We start from the raw sequence: 23,866 nt of genomic DNA, 5'->3' as shown, positions 1-23,866 counted from the left end.
AATCCCTTTATTTTAAAAAAACCCCACAAATGTTGTTTCTGTACATGATTTGGCTACATATTTGATTTACTATGTACGTGAATTTAGAATGATTTCTTTAATATATTAGAAATCGAATAACAGCCCTTCAAGAAGGCATGCAACAGACAAAAGAAGAAAATAGGTAGTCAAAGATTTCCTGACCCCAGCCATCAGAAGATGGATCTACCGCCCAGATAACTTTTCAAATACCAAGTCCAGCCCCAGGTCATTCCCACATGGGATGGCCCTAGGTTGACTAAGCAGGGTAAACCAGTAATTCAAATGATATTATTAACATATTGCTATTTATTAAGTGTCTATGAGGTGCTAGGCACATATACAATAGTGAACAATTCAACAGTAAAAAAACAGATAATGTGCTGGGTCTCATGAAACTTACATCGTAGTACTGGAGACAGACTGGAAACCAATAAAAAGATTTTTTTTAAAAATCCCTCTGCTACAGAGTGAGTAACAGACAGTTGTAGGTGTTGGGGGAGAGTGGAGGGCATTCAGACAGCTAACGTGTAATCCAGCAAGAGTGGCTTGGAAGACAGCAGTGGTAGTGAGGAGGAGGGAGGTAAACAGACTGTAGATATATCTAGGAGGAAGACTTGATGAAAGATTAGATGTGAAGAGGTAAAGAAAGAAGACAGCTGGCCACCGGGGTCACCATGGGAACAACCTGATCATGACCCTCAATAGTCCAGATTGGCTGTGATCACCTAGGTCTGCTGGGAGACGCCGTCACGGGGCAATGACTTTCATTTTTGTGACAGTCTTTTCATTTACTCAACAAGTACACGTGAAATGGGTATGATCTGTCTAGCACTTCGAAATTACTGAACCAAGCATCAACAGTGTACTGAATGTCTACTAAGCAATCGTTAGATTTACTCACCTTACAGAAACAGAAGACATGGTCCCTACTAAAAGGGAACACTGACTCTGACCCTTATTTTATATGATGTGTCAGAGTTAATGGGTACTGGGGAGGAAATGTTTTAAAAAAAAAAACAAAAAAAACACAAAAGCACAGGACCTGTAATGTGTCAGAGCTAACACTCGAGTTCCAGACAGCACAGCACAGTGGTAAAGATTACGGTCTTTATAGTTACAAAGACATGAGTTTGAGTCCCCTTTAATAACTTACTAATAGCATGGGCAAACCTTTTAAAACTTCAACTTCAACAATAACGGTATCTATAACATAGGCAGAAGGGCATGCGTAGTACACTGCTGGACAAATATGAGCAATTACTATTAAGAATCTTTTTTTTTTTTTCTTTTAGAGATGTGGTCTTGATCTGTCACCCAGGGTGGAGCACAGTGGTGTAATCATAGTTCACTGTGGCCTCAAACTCTTGGGCTCAAGGGATCCTCCCACTGTAGCCTCCCGAGTCGCTGAGGCTACAAGTGCTCATCACTGTGCCCAGTTAATTTTTAAAAATGTTTTTTGTAGAGATGAGGTCTTGCTTTGTTGCCCAGACTGGTCTTGAACTCCTGGCTTCAAGTGATCCTCCCACCTTGGCCTCCCAAAGTGCTGGGATTACACGTGTGAACTACCATACCCAGCCTTAATAGTCTTGACATACAAAAGTCTTGATTCACAAACAGAATAATAGCTGATATACAAAAAGATTTACTATATGACTCCTATATACATTAACTTCCCTTAATGACCTAAACCAAAATTCTATGTAAAAATAAGTTTATCAAAAAAATACTTACTAAAGTAGGCATGAATTTTAATTGTTTTAAGTGTTTTAATCTTAACACTATTATCAAGCGTGCTTCATAAGTGTGTAAAAGTAAAAATTAAACAAGAATGTGTAAGTCAGTATGAAAATACTTTTCACTATTGTCGACCTTACGTTAACACTTTAGCTGTCGCTTTAAAATCACCTGTTCGGTCTGATTTGAATAGAGATATTCACTGTAAGTATAAAAATGCTCTAACTCTAAACTCCTACATTTTCTATTATCCTCTGAGTTTCTGCGTTCTTAAAAGGCTGGCATATAAGGCAGAGGTAATGATCATATTGCATAAAATAAGTTTTAATTCTGGTTCTTACCTGGTAAGTAAATACCCCATGATTAGATGTATTAATAAATAAAGTATTTTCTACATTTCCTACTACTCTTGCAAGAAAAACTACATCAAACGATGTATTTCCTCCTGGAAGAATTTTCTGAAACAGAAAATAAACAAAGTTAAATTCATAACAAGAAAAAAAATTATACAGCTCAACTTCCTTAAATAAGTATCTTAGAATCATTTCCATAAACTAGTTTTTCCTTTAAAAGTTTAAGCTTTAAGTTAGCAATGGAAAGTAATTAAAAAGATGTCTTCCATATTGAATGTCTACGGTCACATATCCTTTGTCCATTAGAGCCACAGCCTTGTACAACAGATGGTTTCCTAGATTCTGTTCATTTAACAATCACTAGGCTGGCATGAAGTACCTAATTACAGGCTGTTCCATGATCAAAAATCAGATATAAGTTGCGCTGAAGCTGAGCTTTTCATATATACTACTGTACTACTAAGCAGTGACTTGTTTTAACCCAAAGAATAAGCCCAGGCCTCAACCTTCTGAAATCTGCCTTCCATCCACACAAGAAACAAAATGTCCGGGCAACTTAAATAGAAAAGAAGGCGGGGTGAGTGTATGTGCAGGAACTCACTCCTGTTACTTTCTGCGAACTGAGAATGTCACTATAGTTAGTAAAGTGAAATGTTATTACCACAAAACAATAGGGCTACTCCCACGTTCAAGAGACTGAAATTGCGGTTCTGCCCTGCAACAAAGCCTTAAAATACATTTTAATATGTAAAGCCATCAACCTGTCTCATTCTGCCTCTATGGCTAGAACTCTAACATGCTACCTAAATTATAGCTCAAAATACATGGTAGTAAGACTCTGGCTTCACCTTAGTCTGAAGAAAGATGTCTAGACAGAGTATGTCTCCTACATTACCACCAACAGAAGAAAAATTTACAAGTTGTGAATTATTGTAACTATTCTTTTGTTGCACTACATTACTGTAATAAAATGCAGCAAAAGAATAATTACAGTAATTCACGACTTTTCTTGAACCCATCACAGAGTGGATCATCAACTAGTTCAAAACTGTAGGAAAGACAAGCACTTCCGAGGACAGACAGAATGGGAATACCGGCTCACCCATGGCAGAGAAGGGAAGAAGATGAGGCTATTATACAGGAGTGTCAGCTAAAAATGCAGCTAACACGTTTACACATTGCTAGAGGCTGACTGTGTGAACGTGCACCAGAGCACAAAAACCCTGGAAGCTGTAGACACTGGTGCTATTCACGCCCGAGCCAGAAATCAGCAACAGAAAGACACCTGGCAAACCCTCGAATAGTCTGAAATTAAACTACATGTTTCTAAAATAAGCCACGGGGGAAGTAAGTAGTAACAAAAGAAATTATAAAATATTTTGAATTGACTGGAAATGAAAGCACAATATTAAAATCTGAAGGCTGCAGTTAAAGCAATACTTGGAGGAAAATTCATAGCATTACATGCTTATTTGGAATAGAAATGTTTCACATCAATAATCTACATTTCTGTTTTGAGACACTAGAAAAAGAATAAATTAAACCCAGAGTAAGCAAAAGGAAGGAAAATAGAGCAAAAATTAATGAAACAGAAAACAGAAAGTAGCAAAAAAAAAAAAAAAATCAATAAAACCGAAGCTGGTGCTCAAAAACTCCATAAAATGGATAAAACCCTGCAAAGAGTGACTGTGTATAAAAAGGGAGAAGTCAAAAATATAAGGAACTAAAGTGTGGATATCACTGCATACCTTTACACACAGAAAGAATGATAAAGGAGTATTACAAGCAACTCTAGGCCCATAAATTTAACAGCTAGGAGAAATGGACACATTCTTTGACAGTTGGCTAGATATGACACAATCCGCCAAAGCTCATTCAAACTGAAATAGTCCTGCACACAGTTAAAATTTAGTTTGTGGTTTAAAATATTCCCACCAAGAAAAGCCTGATCTTAAATGATTTCACTCGTGGAAATGAATTCTCTACCAACCATTTAAGAAAGAAATAATACCTACGTTACATAAACTTTCCAACACACAGGAGAGAACATTCATAATTCAGCATTACCCTGATATCAAGACCACGCAAAGACTTAAAAACTATAAGCCAATATCCTTCATAAACACAGAAACGCAAGTTTCTACAAAGTATTGGCAAACTGAATCGAGGTAAGATATAAAATGGATAACACATCTTGACTAAGTAGTTGTTTTTTTTCCCCATGTTGTGCTTTTCTATTTTAATGTTCAATTTATGAAAAATATGAATACTTTTTTTAACATTAGCCAATATGCACACACACAGAATTTCTTTTACAATATTAAATGTTTTACAAACCTTTCACAACTCGCTCAAACCTTTGGCTTAAAACAATTCTGTAACCCTCTAAACAAACCTGCCCCCACCAAATTTGCCATATTATCTTTTGCCAAAACACCTTGGATGTAAAACTGTTTCTTAAGTAGCCTCAATTACATGGAACAATGCTAACTCTTAGCAACTTTTAGTTTTGGTGAAAAACTTGGCAAATGTAAACCAAATATGAAATTCTAAGACCCATCCTCCCGCCCCACCATCTGAATGAACTCCTCCTCTTGGCCAAGAACACTTCAGAGTTAATCAGAACATCTAGTTCAGGCATTGTGGAAGAGGGGATTAGACATGCCTCATTATATACCTCCAGCATTAACATTAACACAAACATTAAGTCTGAGAAGAAATATTTACAATCTATTTCCTCTGAAGCCTGCTACCTGGAGGCTTCTTCTGCACAATAAAACCTTGGTCTCCACAACCCTTCATCTTGACTCAGCCACTCCTTTCTACTGCTGATAACTCTTCTAACCAACTACCAATCATAATATGTTTCAATCTGGCAAGTGTGGTTGCTCACGCCTGTAATGCCAGCACTTTAGGATGCCGAGGAGGGTGGATCCCTTGAGCTCAGGAGTTCCAGACCAGTCTGGGCAACATGGTGAAACCCAGCCTCCACTGAAAAAAAAAATACAAAAAACTTAGCCAGGCATGATGGCAGGCGTCTGTGGTCCTAGCTACTTGGGACACTGAAGAGGTAGGATCACTTGAGCTCAGTGGGCAGAGGTTGCAGTGAGCCAAGACCACACCACTGCACTCCAGCCTGGGTGACACAGTGAGACCCCATATCAAAAATAAATAAAATTAATTAAAAAGAATATGTTTAAATCTCCCTATGACCTGGAAGCCCTCACTTAAGTTGTCTTACCCACTCAGATCAAACCAATGTAAATCTTACATGTATTGACTGATGCAGGATGCCTCCTCAAATACAAATGGCTGTGCCCAGTACATGATTTTATATCATTAAGTTACAGAGGCTGTGTGACAGGCATGGCTTTAACCTTGGCAAAATAAACTTTTTTTAAACTGGGGCCGGTCTCAGATTTTTTTTTTTGAGACGGGGGTCTTGCTCTGTGAGGCTAGTGCAGTGGCCAGATCTCCAGCTCACTGCAACTCAGCCTCCCGGGTTCTTGTTCTCCTGCCTCAGCCTCCCAGTAGCTGGGACTACAGAGCCGCCACCTCGCCCGGCTAGTTTTTGTATTTTTAGTAGGGGCGGAGGGTTTCACCCGTGATGACCAGGATGATGCAGTCTCCTGACCTGGTGATCCCGCCGATCTCGGCCTCCCAAAGTGCTGGGATTACGGAAAAGCGAGCCGCAGCGCCCGGCCGGTCTCAGATATTTTGGGTTCACAATTAGTAACCACAGGGATTCTGAGTGGAGGCCCTGATCTTTGACAAATTTCCTGTCAGTGCTTGATACCAACATCCTTACGGCTCAAACCAATGAGACAATTTGCTGAGACCTGGGGGTCCCCTCCCTCAAGAGAATCCCTAACATCCCCAAATTTGGTTGACATCTAAAGTTTGTTTTGCTGTACAACTTCTTTTATGGAGTGTTGCTTGCTTCCGACGGTGAAGGCAAGCTGTCCTGCTTCCATACTGATAAAAGGAAGGTAACTCCTTTCTGGAGTTTCAGCTCACCTCCAACACAAAAGGTGAGCGTGACTTTCTTCTTGCTTCTAAAATGGCAGAGAGCAGTCTTCAGCCAGGGACCCATTCCTAGGTTAAGCAGCTGAATTGGGTTTCATTTGTTTTGTAAATTCTCCTTAATGACTAAAGGGTACAACTGACAACCAGCAACCAAGTAGTTTGTATCTTGGAAATCCAATTCTAGTTCAACATTCAAAAATCAAATCAATGTACTTTACTTAACAGACTAAAGAAAAAGCACAAGATCATCTCAATAGCAGCATGTAATCTGACAAAATTTAATATCGATTCATGATTAAAAATCTCAGTAAACTAAGTCAATAGAAGAGAACTCCCTCAATATTACAAAGAACATCTGCAAAAACCCTAAAGAAGCTTGTCCATTTTGTGGTCCATGGGCTGCAAGAAGCCCAGGATAGCTTGAAATGGGCCCAACGCAAATTTGTAAACTTTCTTAAAACATTAAGTGTGTGTGTGTGTTGTTGTTGTTGTTGTTTTTAGCTCATCAGCTATCATTAGTGTATTTTACGTGTGGCCCAGGTAAGCAAAGATTGGACACTCCTGCCCTAGGAGCTACCATAGTATTTAATGGTGAATGACTGAATGCTTTTCCTCCAAAATTTAAAACAAGGGAAGGATGCCCTCTCTTATGACAGCTATTTAACACTGTATCAGAAGTGCAAAGAGGGCCGGGAGCGGTGGCTCATGCCTGTAATCCCAGCACTTTGGGAGGCTGAGGTGGGTGGATCACAAGGTCAAGAGATTGAGACCATCCTGGCCAACATGGTGAAACCCCGTCTCTACTAAAATTACAAAAATTAGCTGGGTGTGGTGGCACGCGCCTGTAGTCTCAGCTACTCAGGGGGCCGAGGCAGGAGAATTGCTTGAACCGGGAGGCAGAGGTTGCAGTGAGCAGAGATTGCGCCACTGTACTCTAGCCCGGCGACAGAGTGAGACTCGATCTCAAAAAAACAAAGACAAAGTGCAAAGAAGCACGAAAAAAAAATAAATAAATAAAAGACATTACACATTAGTACAGAAGAAAAATCAGTTTTTATTCAGATAACACGGCTTTCCATACCGAAAAATCCCTATAAAAATGCTCCTAAAAGAGTTTTAAAAAGTCATGGGAATCAAGGTCAACATATAATGATCAATTGTATCTCCATACACCAGCAATGAACAAGTGAAATTCTAATTTTTAAAAACATACTATTTAGGATAACACATGCACAAAGAAATACTGAGGTATAAATCTAATAACGTGCAAGTTCTGTAAGCTGAAAACTATAAAACATTAGTGAAAGTAACCGAAGAAGACAAATAAATGGAAATACTGTGTTCATGGGTTAGAAGACTCAATATTAGATGTTAGTTCTCCTGAAATGGATTTACATATCCAATGCAAGTGGAACCAAAATTTCAGTCTAAGGAGAAGTAACAACTAAATGCAATGTGAAATAGGATCCTAAAACAGAAAAAGTAGTACACTGATAGAAAAACTGATGAAATTCATACAAATTCTTTAGTTAATGGTATCGTACTAATGCTAGTTTCCTGGTTTGAAAATTGTACTATTGAAAGAAAACAGGCACATTCCTCAACCCCGGACTCAACACAAACAGGCCCAGTACAAACACATCCCACCATATATCTCTCAACTTCCTGAGCCCAGTACAAACACATCCCACCATGTATCTCTTAACTTCCTGAGCCCAGTACAAACACATTTCTCAACTCGGAGACTACCATATATCTCAACTTTAAAAAAACACCACCTGGAAAGTCCCCGATAAGGACACAGCCGTTCGTGGTTTTACTGGAAGCGTGGGAACCAATAGAAAACTGCTAAATGTATAACTTAAAATGTTAACCAATTGTAGTGCTGCAACCAAAAGAATTCCCTTGTTCCTCTATAACTTTACGTATCCTATTTACATCGGGCTATAAAAGGCAAGCACTCGCACTGTTCGAGGCCCTCTTGTATGCGGTGGAATGGAGGGACCAAGTTCGAACTTGCAGTAAAAGATCCTTGCCGCTTGGCTTTGACTCTGGACTCTGGTGGTCTTCTTTGGGGAACAAACGGTCTGGGCATTACACTATGATTATATAAGATGTTAATGAAACTAGGCCTCATAAAACTTAGAAACTAGGCCTCATAAAACTTAAAAAATTAACACCAGGTGGCCCTGATAGGGTCCCACCCTGCCAATTCCGGGAAACAACCTCATGGGGTCCCACCCTGCCTCGAAGTTCCCGGAATCAACAACTCCAGGAAAGAACCTCATAAGGTCCTGCTCTAACCAATTAAAACAAGACACCTTGCTCAGGCCATAGCTAGACCCAATCATTTTGCGCCTTAAGCTTTGTTTGAATTTCGCGCCATAAGCTGTGTTTGAACTTGTGTTTGCCTATATAAACAGCCTGTAACAAGCAGTCAGGGTCCCAGGGCCAACTTAGAGCTTGGGACCCTAGCGCGCTAGTAATAAATAACTCTCTGCTGTGAATCTCGTGTCGGGTGATCCTTCGCGGCGACCCCTGCCCAGGAGGGAATCGACAGTTCGGTTCCAACATTAACATCAGAAGAATGTTAGAGTGAGGAATATATGGAAAGTATTACTTTTCTGTACATTTAAAGTTAATTCAAAAGAACATGATAAAATCTCAGATTTTTTTTTTTTTTTAAGAAACTGATAGGCTGATTCTAAAATTTAGATGATAAAGAAAGGAAATAAGAAAAGCCAAGGAAATTCTGAAAGACAAAATCAAAATTGGAGGAGTCATAGTGTCTAATTCTAAGAATTAATATAAAGCCACAGTTATCAAAACAGTATGGGCTGGTGAAAGGACAGGTATTTCAGAGTCTATTAGAACGTATTAGAACATAGTGAAGAGTCCAAAACCAGACTCACACATACACAAGGTCAACTGACTTTCAACAAAAATACAGTGGGATTTTAATGAAAAAGGATAGTCTTTTTCAACGGATGGTCCAGGAACAAACGAATATCCATATGCAAAACAAATCAAAACAATCCTCAATCCATATCTTATACCATAAACAAACAGCAGCTAAAAATGGGCTGTAGATCTAAATCTAAAATCTAAAACTATGATGGTTGTCCCTCGGTATCTGTGGGACTGGCTCCAGGACTTCATGCAGATTCCAACATCTGTGGATGCTCAAGTCTCTGCTATAATACAAAGCAGCATTTGCATATAACCTATGCTTATCCCCCTGGCTATGCAGTATCTCCCGGGGAAACTTTAAATAATCTCCACATTACTTGTAATACTTAATACAATGTAAATGCTATGTAAATAGTTTATACTGTATTATTTGTCTGAACATGTATAGACAAGAAAAGTCTTGTTCAGTACAGAAGCACTATTTTTTTTTTCTCTCAAATAGTTTTGACCTGTAGTTGACTAGATCCATGGATAAGAAGCTCATGGCTGCAGAGGGCCAGCTGTACTTCTAGGAAAGAAAAAAATGGAGAAAATCTTTGTGACTTTGGATTAGGCAAAGATTTCCTAGCTACAACTCCCAAAGCATGACCCACAAAAGAACAATTTGATAAACTGGACACCATGAACATTATAAACCTCTGCCCTTTCAAAGATATAGAATGAAAAGGTATGACACAAACTATAAGAAAAGACTTGTAAAATCACGTATCTCAAGAAAGACTTGTATCCTGAACACATAAGGAACTCTCATGAACTCAATGAAAAAACAAATAACTTAAAAAACAGGCAGAAGAACTGAACAGACACTTCACCAAAGGAAACATATGGATGGCAAATAAGAAGATGCTCAACATCAATTTTCACTGGAGAACGCAGGTTAAAATAAAAATGGCCTAACACTGTACACCGAGCTGAACAACGCGCATCACAAAACACACAAACCTCAGAATGCAGCGTGCTAATAGCGACGTGGGGCAACCGAAACTCTCACATGTTTCTCATGGGAATACAAACGGGTACAGTTGTTATAAAAAAACTGTTAACATCTGTATGTAAATATTCACAGTGGGTTTAAATAATAGCTCCAAACTGGAAACACCCTGAAAGTCTTCAACTGGTGAATGAATAAACACACAGTGACATTGCCAGCCAATGAAATACTATTCCATAATAATAAAGTGGTACAAAGAACTGATACAGCCTACTACACCAACCAACATGAAATGCATTATGCTAAAAAAAAGAAGCCAGACTAAAAACACTATATGCTGCATGGGTCCTAAATTAATACAGTCTTCTGGAATAGGCGACACTCAGTGGTTTGAGTTGACCAAGTTGTTGATTATATGACCTTATGGGTTTGTCAAAACTCAGAACTATATACTAAAAGGGTGAATTTTACTGCAAGCATACTGTAATTTAAAAACAAATACATATAGAATATATATTAAATATATCTGTGTGTGTATATGTATACACATATACATATATATATATATATATTTTTTTTTTTACTGTTTTGGGTGAATCCACAAGGGTTGCGGACTCACTCAAGCATATTTTAGCCTGGACCTTTTTTTATGAGGGTCTCAGTGTTCATGTTCCCTTGGAGTAAGAACAAATAATTGAATGTTTAGGTTTAACTCTTGGTGGGCAAGATTAAAGCCAAATTAACTTTAAAACAACAAAATCTTGAAACGAAGTGGGTAATATCACTGAGTTCAGGCAGTCCACCCACACTTTTTATTGTCGTGAATTTAATTCCACAGAATCATATGACTGGTCACCCTCTCATCACCTTCCTAACTCCCTCTGACAATGTACGGATTCACAGAACTGACACTGAGAGACACAGAGAGGACTCTCTGGCAATACGAACAAAACAAAACAAAACAAAAAATGACAATATCATTTTCCCATCTAAGATGTCAGTGCCTGTAATACCGATGTTTTATACCATACCAAGAATAAAAAAAGAAGAACAAGAGAATGTTCTTCAAATCAAACAAGGAGTGAGGATGACAAGTACAAACCCAAGCCACAGAAAGGGGCAGTGAAGAAAACTTACGTGACTCATTCTGGGCACCGCAGGAAGGGAAGAAAACTAACTTACTCTTAAAATTTGCACTGTGTATCAGTACCCATGGAGGTGTGTGGTCTGAATCCCTATCAGTGGTCTAATCAAGCAGAAAATTTAATGTTTCCTTGGTAGAGTTGAGACCACCAGTGCCATTCTCTCTGGGAAAACACACCCTTAAACCGGGCTGACCGTGACGGTAAGATGCCCTTGACTGTGACGTGGGTCTCAGTTTCCGATATTAAAAAAAGTGAAAAAAAATTTACCTATGTAACGAACCTGCACATCCTGCACATGCATCGCTGAACTTAAAAGTTGAAAGAAAAAAAAAGGTAGCAAAATTAGTACAATAAATGCTGTGTATCCACCAAAAAAAAAAATCTGAAATGTTCTCTAAAAAAAGTGACAGTTACAGAATTATGGTATTCCCACCCAAAACCAGTTCTAGTGTCAATGAGGAGATTCCTAAAGCCTATGTGTATAATGGAAAATGTATCCAGAGGAAAACCGGTGTCCTTTAAAGTGCTTATGGGAACTTAATTTGATTTAAAAATGTCTCTATTCAAACAATACCCTTTTAAGGCCCATCTAAACTCCAAAGAGTTAGGAAAATCACCATGGAATGTTTAATTTTTAGTGCAGTTTTCTGCCGCTATTGGAACTGGACATCTAGTATATAGCTGATCGACAGGAGATCTGAGTTTCTAGTAATACCACTAACAAACCATAATTTTCCCAAGTCAGCACTGTACCACAGCTCAGTCCCTGGGTGATCTCCTTCCTTGGTGATCTCATCCAGATCCATGGCTTCGTATCTACACTAGTGACTCCGAAACCTCTATTTCTAGTCAGTCCTCATATACCAAACTCATAGACTAACCGCCTATTTGCCACCTCCTCTTGGATATCTAGGAGATACCTGAAATCTAACATGTCCAAATTGAATTACTGGTTGTACCTCCGAAACCTGCTCTACCCTCTGCCTTCCTCAATTCAGCTGACTGCAACTTTGTCCTTCTAGTTGAGGACTAGAGTTCAGGACAAAACTCTAGAGTCAATTTTCACTCTTCTCTTTCTCTCAAATCCCACATCAGGAAATCCTGTTGGGTGTATCTTCAAAACATACAGGCATATGTCATTTTATTGTGCTTCGCTTTACTACACTTCGCAGGTACTGCCGTTTTGCGACCCTGCATTAACCAAGTCTACCAGGGCCATTTTTCCAACCGCATGTACTCACTTTGTATCTCTGAGTCACATTTTGGCGATCTTGCAGTATTTCCAAATTTTTCATTATTATAATATCTGCATGATCTGTGATCTTGGATGTTGCTACTGAAATTGTTTTAGGGCACCACAAACTATGCCCATGTAAGATGGCAAGTTTAAAATGAAACATGTTACGTGTGTTCTCATGGCTCCACCAACCACTGTTCTCCCAACTCCCTTCCTCTCCTTAAGCTTCCCTATTCCTGAGATACAATAATATCACAATTAGGCCAATTAGTAGCCCTACAATGGCCTGTAAGTGTTCAAGTAAAAGGAAGAGTTGCACATCTCTCACTTTAAACCAAAAGCTGGAAATGATAAGGTTAGTGAGGAGGACATGCTGAAAGCCAAGAGAGGCTCAAAGCTAGGCCTTTAGTTCCAAACAGCCAAGCTGTGAATGCAAAGGAAAAGTTGTTGAAGGAAGTTAAAAATGCTACTCCAGTGAACACACCTGGTAAAGAAGGAAAACTGCCTTACTGCTGATAGGGAGAAAGCTTTAGTGGTCTGGATGGAAGAGCTAAGCAGCCCAAGCATTCTCTTTTTTTTTTTTTTTTTTTTTTTGAGATGGAGTTTCGCTTGATGCCCAGGCTGGAGTGCAATGGCGTGGTCTTGGCTCACTGCAATCTCCGCCTTCCGGGTTCAAGCAATTCTTGTGCCTCAGCCTCCTGAGTAACTGAGATTACAGGTGCACACCACCACAACCAATTTTTGTATTTTTAGTAGAGGTGGGTTTCACCATGTTGGCCAGGTTGGTTTTGAACTCCTGACCTCAAGTGATCCACCTGTCTCAGCCTCCCAAAGTGCTGGGACTACAGGCGTGAGCCACCACGCCTGTCCTTGCCACAGCATTCTCTTAAGCCAAAGCCTAATCCAGAGCAAGGCCCTGACTCTCTAATTCCGTGAAGACTGACAGAGGGGAGGAAGCTGCAGAACAGCTGGAAGCTAAAAGAGATCGATTCATGAGGTTTAAGAAAAGAAGCCAGCTCTATCACATAAAAGTGCAAGGTGAAACATTAGATGCTGATGTCCAAGTTGCAGCAAGTTATCCAGAAGATCTAGCTAAGATCACTGATGAACACGGCCACACTAAACAACAAATTTTCCATGTAGATGAAACAGCCTTCTGTTGGAAGATGCCATCTAAAGAGGACAAGTCAGTGCCTGGCTTCAAAGCTTCAAAGGACAGGTTGACTCTCTTATTAGGGACTAACACAGCTAGTGACCTTAAGTTGAAGCCAGTGCTCATCTGCCATTCTGAAAATTCTAGAGACCTTAGGAATTGTGCTAAATCTACTCTACCTGTGCTCCATAAATGGACAAGGCCTAGATAATAGCACATCTATTTATAACATCGTTTACTGAATATTTAAACCCCACTGTTGAGACCTAATGCTCAGAAAAAAGATTTCTTTCCAAATATTACTGCTCAGTGACAAGGCAACTGGTCACCCAGGAGCTCTGATGAAAATGTACAAGAAGATGCAGTTGTTTTCACACCTGCTAACACAACATCCATTCTTCAGCCAAGGATCAAGGAGTAACTTCAAGTTGCAAGTCTTGTTATTTAAGAAATACATTTCTTAAAGCTATAGCTGCCACAAAGGGTGATTCCTCTGATGGATCTGGGCAAAGTCCATTGAAAACCTCCTGGAAAGGAGTCACCATTCTAAATGCCATTACGAACATTTGTAGCTGGGCACAGTGGCTCAAGTCTGTAGTCCCAGCACTTTGGGAGGCTAAGGGAGGTGGATCACCTGAGTCAGGAGTTCGAGACCAGCCTCGCCAACATGGTGAAACCTGTCTCTACTAAAAATAGGAAAAAAAAAAAAATTAGCTGGGAGGGGTGGAGTGGGCCTGTAATCCCAGCTACTCAGGAGGCTGAGGCAGGAGAACTGCTTGAACCTGGGAGGCAGAGGCTGCAGTGAGCCAAGATTGTGCCAGCGCACTCCAGCCTGGGCGACAGAGCGAGACTCTGTCTTGGTGGCAGGGGAAGAACATTTGTGATCCATGGGAGGAGGTTAAAATGTCAACAATAGGAGGTTGGAAGAAGTTAATTCCAACCCTATGGATGACTCTGAAGGGCTCAAGACTTCAGTGGAAAAGTCACTGTAGATGTGGTAGAAACAGCAAGAGAAAAGAATTAGAAGTGGCATCTACAGATGTGAATGAACTGGCGCAATCCCCTGATAAAACTTGAACAGAAGAGTTGTTGTTTCTCAGGGATAAGCAAAAAAAGTGGTTTCTTGAGATGAAATCTACTCCTAGTGAAGATGCTGTGAATATGTTGACATGACAGCAAAGAATTTAGAATACTACATAAACTTAGAGGCAGGGTTTGAAAGGATTGACTCCAATTTTGAAAGAAGTTCTACTGTGGGTAAAATGCTATTAAACAGCATTGCATGCTACAGAGAAATCTTTTGTGAAAAGAAGAATCAATGGATGCTGCACTCTTCACTGTTGTCTTATTTTAAGCAACTGTCATGGCCATCCCAACCTTCAGCAACCACTACCCTGATCAGTCAGTGGCTGTCAACACTGAGGCAAGGCCCTCCACCAGCAAAAAGACTATGACTTGCAGAAGGCTGGCATGATCATTAGCAGTTTTTAGCAATAAAGTATTTTTGAAATTAAGGTATGTACATTTTTTAGACACAATGCTACTGCACTTAATAGGCTACAGTATAAACATAACTTTTTTTTTTTTTTTTTTTTGAGACGGAGTCTCGCTCTGTCGCCCAGGCTGGAGTGCAGTGGCCGGATCTCAGCTCACAGCAAGCTCCGCCTCCCGGGTTTATGCCATTCTCCTGCCTCAGCCTCCCGAGCAGCTGGGACTACAGGCGCCCGCCACCTTGCCCGGCTAATTTTTTGTATTTTTTAGTAGAGACGGGGTTTCACCATGTTAGCCAGGATGGTCTCGATCTCCTGACCTCGTGATCCGCTCGTCTCGGCCTCCCAAAGTGCTGGGATTACAGGCTTGAGCCACTGCGCCCAGCCTTAAACATAACTTTTATATATATGGGGAAACAAAAAAATTCTGTGACTGGCTTACTGCAGTGGTCTGGAACTGAACCCATAATATCTCCAAGGTATCCCTGTATCCCAAGTCCAACTCCTTTCTTCACCTCTTCCATGTATCACTCTGGTCAGAGTAATCATCTAATCATCTTCTTACCCTGGAGTATGGCAACAGCCAATATGACTGGTGTCCCCTGTCCTACTTTTGATGAACAATGATCCTTTTAAAACCTAAAGCTACAATTTCATTCCTCTGTTCAAAACCCTTTGATGGCTTTCCACGTCATTCAGGAAAAAGAGTCAAGTCAAACCACAGTTTGTAAGGCCCTTCATGGTCTGCCCCCTTACTTCTCCTCTCATCTGTGCTCACTCTGGTCTAGCTGTCTTTGAACACCAGGCCTGCTTTCAACAATGGAGCCTTTGTACTGCCTGGTCCTTCCCGCTAGAATGCTTTTCTTCCATGTTTCACTTTCCTCCAAACAGTCCCACCTCACCCCTTTGAGTTTTCGTTCCAATGTCACCTTCTGAATAAAGCCTACCCTGACCACCCTATTGAAAATGGCACGCCTAAGCCTCTGATCTCATACCCTTCCCTGTGCACGCCTAAGCCTCTGATCTTATACTCTTCCCTGTGCACACCTCAGCCTCTGATCTCATACCCTTCCCTGTGCACACCTAAGCCTCTGATCTCATACCCTTCCCTGTGCACACCTAAGCCTCTGATCTCATACTCTTCCCTGTGCACATCTAAGCCTCTGATCTTATATCCTTCCCTGTGCACACCTCAGCCTCTGATCTTACACCCTTCCCTGTGCACACCTCAGCCTCTGATCTCATACTCTTCTTCTGACCTTGTAACATCTTCTAAGATTGTATAAAATTTACTTATTTATCATGCTTGCCTTCCCTCTGCTGCTGACTTTACCCAAATTCCCCAGAGTATGTATGATAAGCATCTCTGTTTTCACTGATGAAAGTGCCAGGCACTTAAGTAGACACTTCATAAATATTTGTTACATTAATTCCTTCTTTCCACATAGGTGGGGTGGCAAAACTATAATTTACATTTTCTTATATGTTTTAAACTGCAAAAGTAACAAGTGCTGATTTTACTTAGTGATACAGACCAAAGATGACTGAATAAAAAGCTAATACCCTCAAACCTCCTCCATTCTCACCATTATTAGGTTATCCAGTTAACCTGGCAAATCTAATCTGTGCTTTATTCCGGCTCTTATTAATATACCCAAATAAATATACACAGATTTTTTGCTTTTTATAAAAATGGCATTATAGGCCGGGTGCGGTGGGTCATGCCTGTCATCCCGGCACTTTGGGAGGCCAAGGTAGGCGGATTGCTTGAGGCTGGGAGTTTGAGACCAGCCTGGCCAACATGGCAAAACCCCATCTCTACTAAAAAATACAAAAATTAACCAGGTGTGGTAGCAGGTGCCTGTAGTTCCAGCTACTGGGGAGGCTGAGGCACAAGAATTGCTTGAACTGGGAGGCAGAGGTTGCAGTGAGCTGAGATCACGCCACTGCATTCCAGCCTGGGCGACAGAGAAAGACCCTGTCTCGGGGAAAAAAAAAAAAAAAAAGGCATTATATTCGACTCTACAATATGCTTTTCTTACATATTAGCATGTCACGTATATTACTGCAGATCTATAGAGACCTATTTCATTCTCTTTATTATCTGCATAATATTCCATACTACCGCTCCATCGCGTTTCCTTAAATTCCCAATAACATGCATGGAATCAACAGAACAATGTCCTTCTATATCTAATTAAAATAATCATTAATTTTTATTAATGCCCCTTCAACCCATGAGAAGAGACTGATCATTAAGTATACCGAAATGAGTGAACTATAACATTTTAATTTTAGTCACAGACTGAAACAAAGTGTATCCTAATCTTCAGTTTATCTGAAAATTTAATTAATCAAAAGGTTCTAGTCAATAAAGAAAACATCATTGCTTCCTATTGTGTGTAAGGCACCCCATTTCCACAATTGGACTTGTTAGAATATTATTATAAAAATCTGTCTTTTCTGATGCAAAACATATGTTGCATATTTTATGGCCTATATACGATATGGCCATGAAAGATGAATGGCCTAAATGCAGTCTATTATGTAATTTTAAATTATAATTGATTAGATAATTATATTCAATCAACAGATGATTACAGATAATTACAAAAACTTATATACAGAGAAATAAATCGTTATACAACCACATCCCGTACCTCTCTTAGTATTCCTATTCTTTTTGATTTTCAGGTGGTCTTAAAATCAAAACCTAACAAGATTACTTGCATGTGCGGATTAAAATACAATTATGTAAAACTTGGTTTGAAAAATAATTTAAAAATAATTAGTCTTTTCTGTATTTCCTACTTTTTGGTTAAGGTAGAGATGATAACAGCAATTAAAAACTCTGAGTTATAGACAACGTTTTATTGTCAAAGAAATAAGACCTGACCAAGAATTCGGAGCATGACAAAGGCAATTAGAGTAAACATACAGAAAGATTTTGCTCTCCTCGACATAAGAAACTCTATTCATCTTTCCCCAAGGCTCTTATTGTTGGCATAAAGCTGAGGTGGAGAGGAAATAGGTTATTTCTTCCCCCAAGAGTTCACTCCATCTCTCCCCTCTACTTCTTGAGCTTCTTAAGTCAGTGTCTTACTGTAGGGAAAAAAAGATGGAAAGCAGGAAGAAGAAAAAAGGGTAAGAGGAGAGAGTAAAGATTTTGGCTATCTCCTTTGAGCTAAATCTTGACTATTTAAATGTGGAATTTGGTAGGTGTAATTATTTTTATTGTTTAATTCCATCACCTGACAGCACAAAACAGATTGGTTAACTTGTTCCTTAATTACCTACACATTTAGTTTATCTTTTAAAAAATTTCCAGAGACCCTATTCTCTGCATAACATTCATATATAGAAATAGTCCCTAGGAGAGTCCAGTTCAGAAATGTCAAGTTAGTAGCCTATGGCTTATGTTGTTTGGCTCATACTGTCTTTCTAAAATTGAATTGATTTTCAATGTGTAAAGACTGGAAGATACATGAAAATTCTTATTTCTGACTCTTCTTGGGAAATGAGCAGAACTGCACATGGGCTTAGACTCCTCACAGGGTAACCACTGGCCGGAGCCCAGGGGAGGCTGATCTCTTTGAATGGGTCACATGTTCTCTAGGACACCCCTCATCCCACTCAGCTTGCTTCCTTCATTTATACTGTTTACCTAGCCCAGTTTAAGAACCTGTTTGCAACTCTTGTTCTAGTCTCTGTATTATGATAGCAAAGAAAAAAGTAAAAACCCTGGCCTTTAACACAGGTGAAGCTTCGAGTGTTCAGAAACAACAAAATATTGCTTGACTTAGCAAAAAGTTAACAAGCTAGAAATAAAATGTATAGTGCAGTTGTGAACTATTTTTGAACTGATTCCATTTTTACTTCACAATTTGGCCCTTTAACCCAACCTGTCTCTGCATACTGACAATGCCTGAAAGCTGGATGGTTTCATTACACATAAATACATCTCTCTATAGAAACTATTAGGTACAGGCCACTCACTGAAGTGTAATATGATACAAATCACTGGGGATGATAATAGAACACCTACACCTTCACCTTGGCTCCTGTCACTCACTGCACGACTGGAGTAGACCTCTCTGGCGCTCGGCCTGTGTATACACAGGTCTCTCACAGCCTCAGAATTATATTATTGGAGGCTATTATTAACAGTACTTTTATAAAAAGTGTGAAAATATCTTTTAGATAACAAAGAATAACTCAAGGGAAAGCTATTTTAAGAAATAATTTAGAAAAGGGATATTTCCACAAGAATCACAAAACAATTAAGCTTTTTATTACCAAAAGTAATATGCTGATTTATCAGTCCCTTGTTTATAAAATACCTTTAAATGAAAAAGTTATGCTTTTTTGTTTTACTGTAAACAACAACATATGATGAAACAGGATTTTAGAAAGGAGAAATGTAAACATCAAATAATTGACACAAAAATATAGCAACCAATATCTTACATGGTTAAAAAGGTTTCTTCTTTGTTACTCAATCACATCCCTTCAAAGGAGTCAGTGAAAACTCTGGGAAGATGAAATTTGGTTCCATTCATTTACTTCCCTCTGATCTTTGTTATTTTGTTAATTATTTTGGAAACCTATATATTAAAGCTTTAGGTAGTCTCTCAGATTTAAAATGTACTTAAGAAACCATTTTTATTTTTTTGGTCAGAGAAAACGTTTTTAATAACAAGTTTACACACTTCCTATGAAAATAAAAAATAAAATTTTAAAGGATATTTGTGGTAAGGAGAACCTTCAATTGGAGCCCAAGACTGTATGTCCTAATCTCTGAGGCCATGACTAAGATGTAACTAAGGCTCCCAACCGGCTGCCTTTTAGTTAATCAAAAGGGAGACTCTCCAGAGAGTCCTGACCCACTGACAGGAGCCCTTTAAAGCAGAGTTTTCTCGCTGGGGGCGGAGGAGGACGCCAGAGAGGTACAAAGTGCCAGCGGAGAGATGCCCTGTTGCTGGCTGGAAGACGGATGGCCTGTGAGAAGGAACCCGGAGGCCCTGAGTTGCTGGGAGGGGTCACTGGCCAAGAGCCAGCAGCCAAACAGGGGTTTCAGTTCTACAACCACAAGGAACCTAATTCTCTCAACACCTTTAATGAGTTTGGAAGTGATTTCCCCTCAGAGCCTCTGGACAAGGACTCAGCCCGGATGACATCTTAATTTCAGCCGCTGATACACTGAACGAACTGAACAAACTCAGGAAAGATCATGTACAGCAGAGAAACTTACCCTATTTTGAAAAAATGATGCATGAAAATGTGATGTTGTAGCAGATATTGATACTAAAGTAATAGTTTCTTCAGAACTAGGATTATGTAAGTAGACTTTTTCCATTTTTGGCATTCCAACTGGTCTGTAAAACAAAAAGAAAATTATCACAAATACTTCACAGATAATTATGATTGAATTATGATTGGTAAGATGATTTCTAGTTGTTAAAAATTAATCAAAATTGTTAGACAAATACATAGCTAAATATATTAAAATGCTTTCTGAATTTATCTTTAAACTTACACATAAAAATGCATTTAGTCACTCAATAAATATTTCTTGAGTGCCAATTATGTCACGTACAGTGCCAGGTGCTGGGATACAATGAAGCAAGTCTCATCCCTGTGAAGCTCAGAACCCAGTGAGGTGGTGGACGGGGCACAAAATGGTCAGTTCCTTTTCTTTCTTTCTGTACCACCACCCGGCCTCCTACCAATCGTGCCCTCTTCTCAAATTCCATGGATATGTGCTCTTCATTTTAGGAGTGGAAACTGAGTAGCAAAGTTGTGTGAGGAGATCTTGTGAGTTAGGGGCTTTTACTATACTCATTTCACAAGAATACTGGGGCACAGAAAAGTCAATTAACTTGTCAAAGGCACACTTGGAACCTGGATGTGAATCTAAGTCTTCTGGGTCTAGACTGCGCTTTAACTGCCAGTACTGAACTGCCTCTTCTCAAAGTTAAACACACTCAATGGTTTGAAATCCACAAATCCATTTTAATGTCTCCCTTGGCATCCATGCCATGGTTTGCCTTAGAAGTGAAACTTTATTCTATAGTCCACTTACTACTTCTGTAGCTAATCTTACTGGTACAGGCCTCCTACCTTCTACAGCTTCCTTGCTTTTTCTAACTACCCACACACACTCACTAGTTATTAGGTTCCTTCCTAATCTCACATGACCCAACCTAAACAAGTAACTCTGTTTTCAATCCAGACCTTCCACCTGAGCCAGGCTAGTTCCATGGGCAAGTCCCCCACGGCTCTGCTAATCTGCCTGCCCTGTGTTTTCTCCCTATCCTCCTGCACCAATCCAAACCCTCTTTTTCTAATTCAAATATATACCCTTCTTTCACAAGGTCCTCTCCTCATGCAATCATTTTGGTCCATGGTTTTTGAAATTGTAAATTTCGTATTTCATATTTAAAGTTTACATATAAACCTCAAATCCCAAGCAGTTGAAAACGCAGAGCCAGAACTGCATTTTATACTTGGTTCAACTGTCCACCATGCTTTTGTTCTTCAAGAAGTTCTGTCCCTACCTTTTCTTCAACTTAGTTGCTCACCTCTAATTCAAGACTTGGGAAAGCTGATGAACAGTGAACAGCTGATAATTTTCAATAGTTTAAGAAAATGGAATGCAGGTGGAAGGGCAGGGCACGATGGCCAAATAGACGGCTCCACCATTGTCCCTCTCCCCACAGAAATACTAAATTTAACAACTATCTATGCCAAAAAAAAAACACCTTCATAAGAACCAAGAATCAGGTGAGCACTCACAGTACTTGGTTTGGTTTTAACTTCGTATCACTGAGAGAGGCACTGAAGAGGATAGGGAAGAAAATCTTGAATCGCTGATGCCACCCTTTCCCACCTACGCCCCTCCACCCGGCAGCAGCCAAGTGGCACAGAGAGAGTCTGCGCACTTGGGAGAGGGACAGTCCAGCGTCTGTGAGATTTTGCAGTGAACTCAGTGCTGCCCTGTCACAGCAGAAAGCAAAATCTGGCTGAACTCAGCGGTTGCCTTCCCAGGAAGGGAGCATTTAGATGAACCCTTGCTGGGGGGAACTGCCCATCCTAGCAGTCCTAACTCGAGTTCCCACGAGCCTTGCCACCTCAGGTTAAAATGTTCTGGGGCCCTCAATAAACGTGAAAGGCAGTCTAGGCCACAAGCACTGAAATTCCTAAGAGAGTCCTAGTGCCGTGCTGGGCTTGGAGTCAGTAGACTTGGGGGGCATGCAACCTACTGACATACGAGCTGGGGTGCCCAAGGGAGTGCTTGCCCCACCCCTCCTCCAACCCCAGGCAGCACAGCTCACGGCTCAGAAAGTGATCCCTTTCTTCTGCTTGACAGAGGAGAGGAGAGGGAAGAGAAATGAGGCCTTTGTCTGGCATCTTGGATACCAGCTCAGCCACAGCAGGATGGGGATGCTGTGGACTGGGGAGGGAGCCCAGTTCCCTGAAGGGTGAGTCCCAGACCTGGCAGCATTTACCACAAGCTGACTGAAGAGCCCTTGGGCTTTAAGTGAATACTGATGGTAGCCTGGCAGTATTCTCCATGGGCTTGTGGTGATGGTGGCCATGGGGGTAAGGATCCTCTGTCTGTGGAAAGGGGAGGGAAGAGTGGGCAGGACTGCATCAAATGGGTTGAAGGCCAGCTCAGCTGCAGCGCAACAGAACACTAGGTAGATTTCTAAGGTGTTTGACTCCAGTGCCTGGCTCCTAGACACACCGACAGACCCACCTGGGGCCTGGGGGAACTTGCTGTCCTGAAGAGAAGGACACACACCTGGCTGGCTTCACTACCTGTAGATTGCAGAGCCCTATGGCCTTGAAGAAACACACCTGCAAGCCAGGGAGTGGTTACAGTGGGCCGTGGGCGAGACTCAGTGCTGTGCTGGCTTCAGGTCTGACCAGTGCGGTTCCAGTGGTGGGGGCCACAGGGATGCTGTGTCATTCCACTCCCAGATCCAGGTGGCTCAGCACAGAAAGAGAGCAATGTTTGGGAGAAAATAAGGAAAGAGAACAGGAGTCTTTGCCAGGTAATCCAGAGAATTCTTCTTGATCTTTATCCAAGACCACCAAGATGGTACCTCTATAAGTCTGCAAGAACCACAGTGTTGCTGGGGCTGGGGTGCCCCCTAACTCAGATATGGCTTAGATCACTGCACCCAAGTCCTTTTGAATATCTGGAAAGCCTTCCCAAGAAGAAGGGGTACAAACATGCCCAGACTGTGAAGATTACAATAAATACCTAACTCTTCAATGCCCAGACACTGATGAACATCTATCTGCAAGCATTAAGACCAGCCAGGAAAACATGACTTCCTTAAATGAATTAAATAAGGCACCAGGGACCAATCCTAGAGAAACAGAGATATGTGACCTTTCAGACAGACAATTCAAAATGGCTGTTTTGAGGAAATTCAAAGAAATTCACGATAACATAGAGAATGAATTCAGAATTCTATCAGATAAATTTAATAAAGAAACTGAAATAATTAAAAAGAATCAAGCAGAAATTCTAGAGTTGAAAAATGCAACTGACATACTGAAGACTGCATCAGAGTTTCTTAATGGCAGAATTGATCAAGAAGAAGAAAGAATTAGTGGGCTTGAAGACAGGCTATTTGAAAATAGTCAGAGGCGAGAAAACAAAAAAGAATTAAAAAGAAGGCACACCGCCGGGCGTGGTGGGTCAAGCCTGTAATCCCAGCACTTTGGGAGGCTGAGACGGGTGGATCACGAGGTCAGGAGATCGAGACCATCCTGGCTAACACGGTGAAACCCC

General features: G+C 40.4%; 1 protein-coding gene across 4 annotated transcripts in view; it reads right to left on the bottom strand.

Moving 5' to 3' along the window:
- The window catches only part of TMEM131 (transmembrane protein 131), a 252,616-nt gene that overhangs the window by 88,105 nt on the left and 140,645 nt on the right, over positions 1-23,866 (bottom strand). For 3 of the 4 annotated variants that reach the window (XM_003909005.4, XM_009184705.4, XM_009184706.4), the window contains exons 5-6: positions 20,312-20,435; positions 2,097-2,213 (exon numbers count right to left, since the gene is read on the bottom strand). In XM_003909005.4, the coding sequence (XP_003909054.1) occupies positions 2,097-2,213; positions 20,312-20,435 (241 nt within the window). The remainder of the gene's footprint in view (positions 1-2,096; positions 2,214-20,311; positions 20,436-23,866) is intronic. The other variant, XM_021925076.2, reaches the window with a different exon arrangement.

This window comes from Papio anubis, chromosome 14, assembly GCF_008728515.1.
Source record: "Papio anubis isolate 15944 chromosome 14, Panubis1.0, whole genome shotgun sequence".
NCBI lineage: Eukaryota > Metazoa > Chordata > Mammalia > Primates > Cercopithecidae > Papio > Papio anubis.
The sequence above is the reverse complement of the archived record's forward strand: the minus strand, read 5'-3'. Positions and strand labels throughout refer to the sequence as shown.